This window comes from Columba livia, chromosome 1, assembly GCF_036013475.1.
Source record: "Columba livia isolate bColLiv1 breed racing homer chromosome 1, bColLiv1.pat.W.v2, whole genome shotgun sequence".
Classification (NCBI taxonomy): Eukaryota; Metazoa; Chordata; class Aves; order Columbiformes; family Columbidae; genus Columba; species Columba livia.
This window is the reverse complement of record NC_088602.1, coordinates 1,574,817-1,586,876: the sequence shown is the minus strand read 5'-3', so window position 1 is coordinate 1,586,876 and position 12,060 is coordinate 1,574,817. Positions and strand designations below refer to the sequence as shown.

The 12,060-nt window shown below is 55.9% G+C and overlaps 1 protein-coding gene across 9 annotated transcripts in view; it reads right to left on the bottom strand.

Moving 5' to 3' along the window:
- Positions 1-12,060, bottom strand: part of ARAP1 (ArfGAP with RhoGAP domain, ankyrin repeat and PH domain 1) — a 53,662-nt gene that overhangs the window by 20,684 nt on the left and 20,918 nt on the right. For 5 of the 9 annotated variants that reach the window (XM_065049570.1, XM_065049569.1, XM_065049572.1 and 2 more), the window contains 10 exons: positions 10,740-10,810; positions 9,818-9,918; positions 6,663-6,773; positions 3,817-3,886; positions 3,454-3,574; positions 3,153-3,358; positions 2,676-2,782; positions 2,391-2,590; positions 2,154-2,239; positions 1,108-1,290 (listed from right to left, as the gene is read on the bottom strand). In XM_065049570.1, the coding sequence (XP_064905642.1) occupies positions 1,108-1,290; positions 2,154-2,239; positions 2,391-2,590; positions 2,676-2,782; positions 3,153-3,358; positions 3,454-3,574; positions 3,817-3,886; positions 6,663-6,773; positions 9,818-9,918; positions 10,740-10,810 (1,256 nt within the window). The other 4 variants (XM_065049571.1, XM_065049575.1, XM_065049577.1 and 1 more) reach the window with 2 other exon arrangements.

Below are 12,060 nucleotides of genomic sequence, written 5' to 3'. Positions count from 1 at the left end.
GGAGGAAAAACCCCCCAAACCACCACGGTGAAAGAACAACCGGATTCCCCTAACCGTCGACCCGAGCAGGACGAACAACCGGATCCCTGCAACCGTCGACACGAGCAGGACAAACAACCAGATCCCTGCAACCGTCGACCTGAGCAGGACGAACAACTGGATCCCCCCAACCGGCGACCTGAGCAGGACAAACAACTGGATCCCCCCAACCGGCGACCCGAGCAGGACAAACAACCGGATCCCCCCAACCGGCGACCCGAGCAGGACGAACAACCAGATCCCCCCAACCGGCGACCCGAGCAGGACAAAGAAAGTTTGGAAGTGGGAGGAAAAGAAAAGAAATAGAAAATAAATGGAGAAGTTTTGGAGGAGCGGGTGAAGTCATCGCCGCGGGGCGGGACGACTTGGCCGGAGCAGAAAAACAAACCAGCCCACATGCGAATTCCCAGCCTCCCCCCCGGCTCTTGTGCAAACACCGAGCGGTGGTTTGGGGGGGGACACACACCGAAGCACCGGGGTGGGGGTCCCAGTGTTGCTTGTGTACAGGATTCCAGCCCAGTAAGAGACTGGGAGTGGGTGGCGTGGGTGGGGTGGGGGTGCTGGACAAGCACCTCTACCCACCCTCCCCCCGTGTGCCCCCCATTGAACCCCACTTCAGCCCCGTGCTGGACCCCAGCCCCATTTCCAAGGAGATGAACCCTGGGGGGGCGCTGGTTGTGGGGGGGTCTGGCTATGGGGGGGCAGGTCTGGTTGTTGGGGGGCAGGTTCTGTCTGTGGGAGTGGGGTCTGGGTCTGGTTCTGGGAGGGGGGGTCTGGCTACTGGGGGGCATCTGGTTGGGGGTTGGACACCCCACCCCGACCCAGGCTCCTCATCCTGGCAATGAAGCTGGTTGTGCCCCAGAGATGTCACCTTGTCCCCACACCCTATCCCTCCTGGGGACCCCAGGCTTTGACTGAGGGGGGCACAGTGGGGACAGGGGAGGTACAGGGGGCATCTTGCTCAGGCACAGCCCTTGCCCCCCCCAAACACCCTGGGGACCCCCACATAGCACCCAGGTGAAACCCCCCAAACCGACACCCAGCCCCTGACTGGGGGGCCTCACTGACCCTGTCCAGCTCCTCCTGGTTGCCGAAAAGCGGGTGGTAGCGCCGGTACTTGCCCTCCCGGTATTTGGCGATCAGGAAGCGCCGCCGGTCCCCGCTGGGGCTGCTGGGGCCGATGGCCTCGCTGGGGGGGACGTTGGCGGCCCAGAACTCGTTGGCCACCGCGTTGCCCACCTGCTGGAAGAGCTGTGGGGACAAGGAGGGGACGATGGGTGGGATGGAGCAGGGTTGGGTATGGGGGCTCTTTGTGCTTATGGGGGGGGGGTCACTGATGCCCAGGGGTGCAGGAAAAAGTGCAGGGAAAGCCACGGGTGCTATAGCACCACCCCCCCATTCCACAGCTGTCCCTCCCCTTCCCACCCTGGAAAATCACATCTGGAAAGCAGCATCCAGCTGCGGGCAAGGGGGGGTGGTGCTCAGCATCCACGGGGTGGATTTAAAAGGCTTCCTGTGGCACCCCCAGCACTAAAAAATGGGCTTTTAGGTGTCTCCCAGACTGTCCCAGTAAGGCCGTAAAGCTTTTTGGGGTGATGCGGGGGCCGGGGAGAGGCTGGAGGAGGTTTAGGGGGGTGAAGGGGAACAGCTGGAAGCGTTTGGGGGCTCGGGGAGCGGGCGATGCCGGAGGCGGGGGTGGGACGCCAGACAGGAATGCGGGATCCAACTGGGAGGAACTGGGAAGAGCTGGGGCCAGCCAGGGGTTGGAAATGGCGGCCAGGGCAGGGGGGGGGGGTGGGTTTACGGCATTCCTCCACGCCGGTGGCCCCGTGGCTCGCCAGACGTGCCCCTCCCGCCACGGACACACAGACGCCGTCTGTCTGCGGCGCGGGGGACACAAGTGCCACTTGTCCTCACTGGGTGGGTGCCAGGTGGACACAGAGTGCATGGGGGGGCTGCTGGGGGTCCCCAAGCGAGCCACGGTGTCACCCCACATCCCACATCCCAGCTTGGATGGGGATGGAAAAGCCTCTCCCGTGCTCTGGGTTTGCTCTGGGGAAGAAATGGGGTGTCCCCCCACCAAAAATAGAGGTTTTGGGGTTCTGTGCCGCTACCTGGATCAGTTCCTCTGTCCACACCTTCCTGTCCATCTTCAAGCTCCGCACTTTGGTGACACCAGGACCCAAACCCCGGTGCTCCCCTGCCAGCGAGACAAGCCCTTAGGGACGTATTTTGGGGTCCCTTGCAACCCACATTCCCCCCCCGCCATCCCATGGCAAGGGCTGCTCAACACCCCCATCCTATGGCAGGGGGGTGCTCGGCCCCTTCCACCCCCTCCAGGCTGCGGGTACCGGCGCATCGTTTGCAGATGACGACGCAGAGGTTGATGGAGGCCCAGTCGGGGTGGGGGGAGCCGCAGTCGGCGCAGAAGCGGTTGGATTCCACCCCCCAGATCCTCTCGGCCACCTCCGAGTTGGAAAGCGCCTCGGCGATGGATTGTCTCATGGCTTCCACCCATTCCTCCTTCTCCTGCTCCGAATCGGCCGAGAAGCTGCAGTGGTGGGGATGGGGGGGTGAGGGACGGCTGTGGTGGTAGGGGGGACACCACTTGCACCCCCAGCCCTCCGCGGGGTCACCTGAAGATCCGGTACGGCGTGGTGAGGTCGAAACCCCGGCGATCCACCTCCTTGACGTTCCCCACGTTCATTTCGATGTAGGTGATGCCGATCCCCAGGCGATAGTCCTGGGGGGGACAAAGGGGTGATGTGGGGGGGGTACAGATGATGCTCTGCAAGCACCGGTCCCCATGTCCCCTCCCAGCCCTGGGGGAGCACAAGGGGCTCTGGGGGAGCTGCCGTGGGTGCGATGCTCCCATGGGACCCCAAATCTTGGGGGGGGGGGGCACTGCAGCTTGGGGTGTCCCCAGTTTGGGGGGTGACAGCCCTGGGGTGTCCCCACTCACTGCTGCTCTGTAGTTAATAAGGAGACTTTAGCTGAAAGGAAAATTCACTGAAAGACAAACTTGTCTTGTTTTTAACAAAACCAGGACAGGTTGACCACCAAAGTGGCATCAGGGTCCCCCTCAAAGTGTCACGGCCCCCCCAGCCACCCACCTCTGCGTTCTTATAGAGGAAAACTCTGTCCCCGGCCACGGCCACAAAGAGTTTGTGCTTAAAGCCCCGCAGCTCCAGGAAGCCGCACTTGTCCACGGGCTCGGTGGCACCGTCGGCGCTCGGTGACATCGGCGTCCTCTCCGCAGCTTTGCTCTTCCGCTCCTCCGCCATCTGCTGCAGGGTCCGGATCCACTCGTTCCGATCGGCTGCAGGGACAGGGGGACACACGGGTTGGGATCAGCTCCCTCTTGGGCAAGGGGAGGGGACACCCCAGAGCAGGGACCCCCCCCTTGTCACTCACTGTCGCTCTCGGCCCGAAACACGAAGTTACGGTTGTTGGTGACAACTTCAAATTTCTGGTCCCCAACGCTGGCGACGCGGGAGATGGAGGAGACGGGGATGAAGCGCTTGGAATAGGCGTCCTGGAGCGGGGACAAAGGGGAGGACAGACAGACACATGTGTCACCTTGTGGTGATGGGATGGGGACCCGCCCAGTGCTCCAAATACAGAGAGCACCCCTGTCTGGGTGGCTTTGAGCATCCTGCATCCCACCCCAGCACCCATCCCAGGGATGCTGCCCCTTGGCAAGGATGTGGCCTCAGTGGGGTGGCCCCCACGCCACCTTCTCACCCTGACCCCCCCAAATCCTCCCTCCTCGCCCACCTTTTCGCTGTCGAAATAGCGGAGGTAGTCGGCGTCCAGCTTCACCCAGCGCTTCTGGTAGATGTAGGACCTGGGGAGGGACCCGGCGGAGGGGACAGGGTGACACAGCTGCACCCTCCGCATGGGACAGGGGCTGCTGGACCCCCCCGGACTGCAGCAGCCCCCTGTCCAGCCCCAGGCTGCACCATGCGCCCTTGAACCTGGGGGGTGATTCAGCTTGTGCCTTCACGCCCCAGTTGCCAAAAGCCCGGGGCCACCTTTGCCATCGATCCTGTGTCATGTCCCCAGCCCTCGTGTCACCGCTGGGGACAGCCATGGGGACTCCATGCTTTCCTCCAGCCCGGAAAAGGAGGGGGGGGGGGGGTGACCCTAACAACCCCCCCCAAAATCCTTATTTGCAATTCCTGCTCAGGACCTACAAGTTGGGGAGGGCTCAATTGTGCAAAGCGGGGTTTGTGGCAAGTGCAGCTCTATCAGGGAAGGGGGGGGACCCCAGAGCTCGAGCAGAGCCCCTCCAGGGACCCCGATCCCCTTGCAGCCCATCCATGGTGGCGTCAGGGCTGCGGGAGACGCTGAACCAGCCCTGGAGGTATTTACTTAAGGGCTTGTTTGCTCAGGAAGGACTTTGCCATCGCCACACGTGACTCCACGTTTGGCCTTGACGTAGTCGGCAGCAGCAACCAGGGTGAAAAGCGCTCAGTCCTGTCCCCCAGAAGGAGTTTGTCCCTGTCCGGGGGGGCGCAGGGACCCCCCAGCTTTGCTCTGAACCCCAGTTTGGGGTTTCTGCTTTTCCTGCCATCACTTTCCCCACGCTCCAACGCCAGAGCGGCTTCTCCAGCTTCCCAGTGACCTCCCAGTTGCTCCCAGTTCCGCAGCAGCTGGAGCTTCCCCCTTCTCCTCCTCAGGGGGCTGCAGCCTCGCAGCTGAGATTAAAAGGACCCCAAATATCCCTCACATTCACATCTCCAGGGTTGCGGGCTACGAAATGCCAGGATTGGGGCTGCAAAACGCTGGGGTTCAGGGTGCAAAACGCCTGTGTTGGGGGCACAAAATGCCAGGATTGGGGATGCAAAACACCAGGGTTGGGGGCACAAAATGCCAGGATTTGAGATGCAAAATGCCGGGGTTGGGGGCACAAAATGCCAGGATTTGAGATGCAAAACGCCGGGGTTGGGGCTGTAAAATGCCCGGATTTGGGGTGCAAAATGCCTGGGTTGGGGACACAAAATGCCAGGATTGAGGATGCAAAACGCCAGGGCTGGAGCTGTGAAACACCAGGGTTGGGGCTGCAAAACGCCACGTTTGGGGCCACAAAATGTTGGGGTTGGAGCTGTAAAACACTGGGGTCGGGGCTGAGAAACATCCGGGTTGGAGCCATAAAACGCTGGATTTGGGAGTGCAAAATGATGGAGCTGGGGCTGCAAAATGATGGAGCTGAGGGTGCAAAACTCTGATGTTCAGGGTGCAAAATGCCAGGGTCAGGATGCAAAATGCTGGGGACTGGGACACAAAACACCAGGGTTGGGCTGCAAAATACTGGGGTTCAGGGTGCAAAATGCTGGGTTTGGGGGTGCAAAATGATGGAGCTGGGGCTGCAAAATCATGGGTTTGGGGGTGGAAAACTCTGATGTTCAGGGTGCAAAATGCCAGGGTCAGGATGCAAAATGCTGGGGATTGGGACACAAAATGCTGGGGTTTGGGACACAAAACACCAGGGTTGGGGCTGCAAAATACTGGGGTTCAGGGTGCAAAACGCTGGGTTTGGGGGTGCAAAATGATGGAGCTGGGGCTGCAAAATGATGGAGCTGAGGGTGCAAAACTCTGATGTTCAGGGTGCAAAATGCTGGGGTTTGGGCTGTAAAATGCGGGGGTTTGGGACACAAAATGCTGGGGTTTGGGACACAAAACACCAGGGTTGGGGCTGCAAAGCACTGGGAGTGAGGCTGCAAAATGCTGGGTTTGGGGGTGCAAAATGGTGGGGTTTGGGGGTGCAAAACACTGATGTTCAGGGTGCAAAACACTGATGTTCAGGGTGCAAAATGCTGAGGTTTGGGACACAAAACACCAGGGTTGGGGCTGCAAAATACTGGGGTTCGGGGTGCAAAACGCTGGGTTTGGGGGTGCAAAATGGTGGGTTTGGGAGTGCAAAATGATGGAGCTGGGGCTGCCAAATGATGGGTTTGGGGGTGCAAAACTCTGATGTTCAGGGTGCAAAACGCCAGGGTCAGGATGGAAAATACTGGGGATTGGGACACAAAACACCAGGGTTGGGGCTGCAAAATACTGGGGTTCAGGGTGCAAAACGCTGGGTTTGGGGGTGCAAAATGATGGAGCTGGGGCTGCAAAATCATGGGTTTGGGGGTGCAAAACTCTGATGTTCAGGGTGCAAAATGCTGGGGATGGGGACACAAAATGCTGGGGTTTGGGACACAAAATGCTGGGGTTTGGGACACAAAACGCCAGGGTTGGGGCTGCAAAATACTGGGGTTCAGGGTGCAAAACGCTGGGTTTGGGGGTGCAAAATGATGGAGCTGGGGCTGCAAAATGATGGGTTTGGGGGTGCAAAACTCTGATGTTCAGGGTGCAAAATGCTGGGGTTTGGGCTGTAAAATACTGGGGTTTGGGACACAAAACACCAGGGCTGGGGCTGCAAAACACCGGGGTTCAGGGTGCAAAACGCCGGGGTTCGGGGTGCAAAACGCCGGGGTTCAGGGTGCAAAATGGGGGGATTAGGGCTGCAAAATGCAAAATTACACCTGATGAGCAGGAACAACAGGTGCAAAAAGGGGGGAGAGCATCTCAGCACCAGGGCGGGGGGTCCGCGTCCCCTCCGGAACGTCACTCACCCCTGCGGCGGGTTCTTGTCCAGCCACCCGGCTTTGACGGTGGGCGAGAGCGGGGCGGTGGTGGCCGCGCCGTCCATGCTGTCCCCAGTGTCACTGCAGCTGCTGCCACCGCTGGGGACCGGGAGGGGGGTTAAGAGCTGGCGGATCCAGGGGGGGTGGCCGTGTCCCCCCCGCCACTCGTTTCAGCCTCCCCTTGTCCTTCCCCGAGGCGCCGGGTGTTTGTGAGCAGAGACCTCGGTGACAGTCCCCTGGGTGGGGGTCCCGGTGCGTCCCCAGGGTCTGGGGACAGCAGAGAGCCTGGGGAGGGGGGGACAGGGACACCCCCAGGGGTCACAGCCCCAAAGAGAGACGTGCACACATACGTGAAGCCAGATCCTTGCACGTGTGTGCACATCTGAGGATGCTTGTGCAAGGGTGTGTGTGCACAGCTGGGGATGTGTGTGCATGGTTGTCTGTGCATGGCTGGGAATGTTTGTGCAAGGTTGCGTGTGCACAGCTGGGAATATGTGTGCCAGCATCCCTTGCACACACACACCTTGCACACGCATCCCTCGCCTACACATGCAAACACAGATGTGCGTGCAAAATACCACCATCTGCGCGTGCACACACACGCACAAGCATCCCCCCCCAGGGGTTTGCACGCACATCCCTTGCACACGCATCCCCAGCCGTGCACACCCTGGCACAGGTATCCCCAGCTGTGCACACACATGTCCTTGCACGAGCAACCCCAGCCGTGCACACCCTTGCACAGGTATCCCCAGCTGTGCACACACACCCTTCATGGGTATCCCCAGCTGTGCACACACACCCTTGCACAATCATCTCCAGCTGTGCGCACACACCCTTGCACAAGCAGCCCCAGCCATGCACACACACTGTTGCACAAGTATCCCCAGCTGTGCACACCCCTGCAGGAGCATCCCCAGCCATCCACGTACAGCCTTTCACAAGCACCCTGTGCTGTGCACACACACCCTTGCACAAGTATCTCCAGCCATCCACACACCCCTTTGCACAAGCATCCGCAGCTGTGCACACACACCGATGTACAAGTATCCCCAGCCATCTACACACCTCTTTGCACAAGCATCCGCAGCTGTGCACACACACCCTTGCACAAATATCCCCAGCTATGCATGCTCACCTTTGCACACGCATCCCCAGCTCTGCATGCACACTGTTGCACAAGTATCTCTAGCTGTGCACACAGCCCAGCACAATCGTCCCCAGCTGTGTATGCACACCTTTGCACAAGCGTCCTCAGATGTGCACACACATACCCTTGCACAAGAATCCCGAGCCGTGCACACCCCTGTAGGAACATCCCCAGCCATGCACACACAGCCTTGCACAAGGAGCCCCGGCTGCACACACACACCCTTGCACAAGTATCCTCAGCTGTGCACACCCCTGCAGGAGCATTCCCAGTCATCCATACACACTCTTGCACAAGCATCCTGTGCTCTGCACACACACCCCTGCACAAGCATCCTCAGATGTGCATACACACTGTTGCACACGTGTCTCTAGCTGTGCACGCACACCCTTGCACAAGAATCCCCAGCTGTGCAGACACACCCGTGCACACACATCCCCATCTGTGCACACACAACCGTGCACACACATTCCCAGCCACGCACAGACAACCATGCACACACACCCCCAGCTGTGCACACACACCCTTGCACAAGCATCCTCAGATGTGCTCACACACGGTTGCACAAATGTCTCTAGCTGTGCACGCACACCCTTGCACAAAAGTGCCCAGCTGTGCACACACACCCTTGCACAAGCATCCTCAGATGTGCACACACTCTGTTGCACACGTGTCTCTAGCTATGCACACACACCCTTGGACACACATTCGCAGCCGTGCACAGACAACCTTGCACACACATCCGCAGCCATGCACACACATTCCCAGCTGTGCACACCCAACCTTGCACACACATCCCCAGCTGTGCACACACATCCCCAGCTGTGCACGCACAACCTTGCACACACATTCCTAGCTGTGCACACACAACCTTGCACACACAGCCCCAGCTGTGCACAAACACACAGCCCCAGCTGTGCACACACAGCCTTGCACACACATCCCCAGCTGTACACACACATCCCCAGCTGTGCACACACAACCTTGCACACACATTCCTAGCTGTGCACACACAACCTTGCACACACAGCCCCAGCTGTGCACACACATGCCCCCAGCTGTGCACACACACCCTTGCACAAGCATCCTCAGATGTTCACACACACTGTTGCACAAGCATCTTCAGATGTGCACGCACACCCTTGCACAAGCATCTTCAGATGTGCACGCACACCCTTGCACAAGAATCCCCAGCTGTGCACACACACACTCTGTTGCACAAGTGTCTCTAGCTGTGCATGCACACCCTTGCACACACATTCCCAGCCGTGCAGACAACCTTGCACACACATCCCCAGCTGTGCACACCCAACCTTGCACAAACATTCCCAGCCATGCACACACATCCCCAGCTGTGCACACACAACCTTGCACACACATCCCCAGCTGTGCACACACATTCCCAGCCATGCACACACATCCCCAGCTGCGCACACACACCCCTAGCTGTGCACACACAACCTTGCACACACATCCCCAGCCGTGCACACACACCCTTGCACACACATCCCCAGCTGTGCACACACCCCCTTGCACACACATCCCCAGCCGTGCGCACACAACCATCCCCAACTGTGCACACCCTTGCACAAGCACTCCCAGCTGTGGACACATCCCCTTGCACACACATCCCCAGCCGTGCACACACATCCCCAGCCATGCACACACACCCTTGCACAAGCCTCCCCAACTGTGCACACCCTTGCACAAGCACTCCCAGATGTGGACACACCCCCTTGCACACACATCCCCAGCCGTGCACACACATCCCCAGCCATGCACACACACCCTTGCACAAGCCTCCCCAACTGTGCACACCCTTGCACAAGCACTCCATGCTGTGGACACACCCCCTTGCACACACATCCCAAGCCGTGTACACACACCCTTGCACAAGCATCCCCAACTGTGCCCATCCTTGCACAAGCGCTCCCAGCTGTGGCCACACGTGTCCCCACTCTTGCACACTCGTGTCCCCCCCTTGCACACCTACCCGGCAGGGGGAGCATCGAAATAATCCTCGACCAGCTCATCCTCGCTGAACAGGCTGTTGACGCGCAGGGACCGCGGCCGCGCCGGCTCCGCGTCCTCCTGCTGGGACAAACAGGTGACAGGGACACCCCAGCACCACCCACCCCCTCCCTGCACCGGAATGGACCAAAAAACGCCGAAAACCACGGTAAATAAAGCCAAAATCCCCGCCCGCGTGCCCTGGGTTTGTTGCTTCCCCAGCACCTTTCATTGTGGTGTTTGGGACTTTTATTTGGGGCTTTCTTGCTTTATTTTGGTTGGTTGCTTGGTTTGGCATTTTAAATATGGATTTGGGGTTATTTCACCATTTTGGGGGTTTATTGGTGATTTAAGGCGTGTACACCATAGATTAACCCCATTATTCTCCCACAACAACTTCCCCACTGGTGCGCCAACCTGCGCCTCGCGTTGCCGGAGCACTAAATAATTTGGATAAAACCCCATTTTTGGTTGGTTTTGTGGCTAAAACGCTCTGGAACAATAAAGTCAGGAGTTGGTTTGGTGCTGAAATGGATCTTTTGGGGTGTCTCGATGACACAGCCCCCCCAAATTCACTTTGGGAGTCCTGGGGACCTGTGGGGACCCTCATTAGTTTCATGGCTAAAATGCTCTTGCTAGAATAAAGTTGAGAGTTGGTTTGGTGCTGAGATGGATTTGTTGGGGTGTCTTGGTGACAAACCCCCCCCAAATTCAGTTGGGGGACCCACTGGGGACCTGTGGGGACACAATGGTGACACGGTAGGGACAAAACCCCCTCTCCAGCCACCCCCAGTGTTGCCCAACTCCAAGTCCAAGGCAGCATCTGGCCCTTGGGGACACTGTGTGGCCCCCATAGCTCCTCCCCACCCTGCGGTGTTCCCAGCCTTGTCACCCATGTCCCCAACCTTGTCACCCATGTCCCCTGCGGCTCCGGTTAGTTCTTCCTCCCAGGCGGAGTCTTCGTAGTCGGAGTCATCTGGGAAGAGAAAGAAGAGAAGGGAATTGGGACAGAGGGGTCTTGTCACCTGTCCCCACCACCATGGGGACACCGTCACCACCCTCCTGCCACCACCGGGAGGGGACTTGGTGACGTGGGGGTCACAAAGGGGTGGTTTTTAGGGTGTTCTTCCCTCCCTCCCCATTCGTTCTGCAGCTCTCGAGCCTGCGCGGCTGTGGGAAAGGCTCATTAATAATAGAATGAAGGCAATTAATAATGGATGGGTAATGGATCATGATGGAAATAATCAACGTCATAAAAATAGTGACAGGATGATAATAAAAATTAGAACAATAAAAATAATAGGATGAGGAGGATGATGATGATGATAATAATAATAATAATAGGATAATAATACTAATAGGTAATGATAATAGGTAATAGATAATAGGTAATAGATAATAGGTAATAGATAATAGATGATAATAGATAATAGATGATAATAGGTAATAGATGATAATAGGTAATAGATAATAGATGATAATAGATGATAATAGATAATAGATGATAGGTAATAGATAATAGGTAATAGATAATAGATGATAATATATAATAGATGATAATAGATAGTAGATGATAATAGGTAATAGATAATAATAGGTAATAGATAATAGATGGTAATAGATAATAGATGATAATAGATAATAGATGATAATAGGTAATAGATGATAATAGGTAATAGATGATAATAGGTAATAGATGATAATAGGTAATAGATAATAGATGGTAATAGATAATAGATGATAATAGATAATAGATGATAATAGATAATAGATGGTAATAGATAATAGATGATAATAGATAATAGATGATAATAGGTAATAGATGATAGATAATAGATGATAGATAACAGATAACAGATAACAGATAACAGATAACAGATAATAGATTATAGATAATAGAATACTAACAGAATACTAAAAATAAAGTAATAATAGAATAATAATAAATACTAGAATGCTAATTGAATAACTAGAAATAATAAAATAACAGAAGAATAATAAGTAATGGAATACTAAAAATTCTAACAAGTAATAATAAAATAATGATCAATACCAGAATGCTAATACAATGATACAAATTAATGATAAAATAAGAAAAATAGAATAGTAATAGAATAATAAAAATAATGATGAAACAGAAGTTATAGTAAGTAATAGAATACTGATAGATTAATAAAAAATACTGATAAAATAATAATAGAATAATAAGTAACAAAATACTAATGG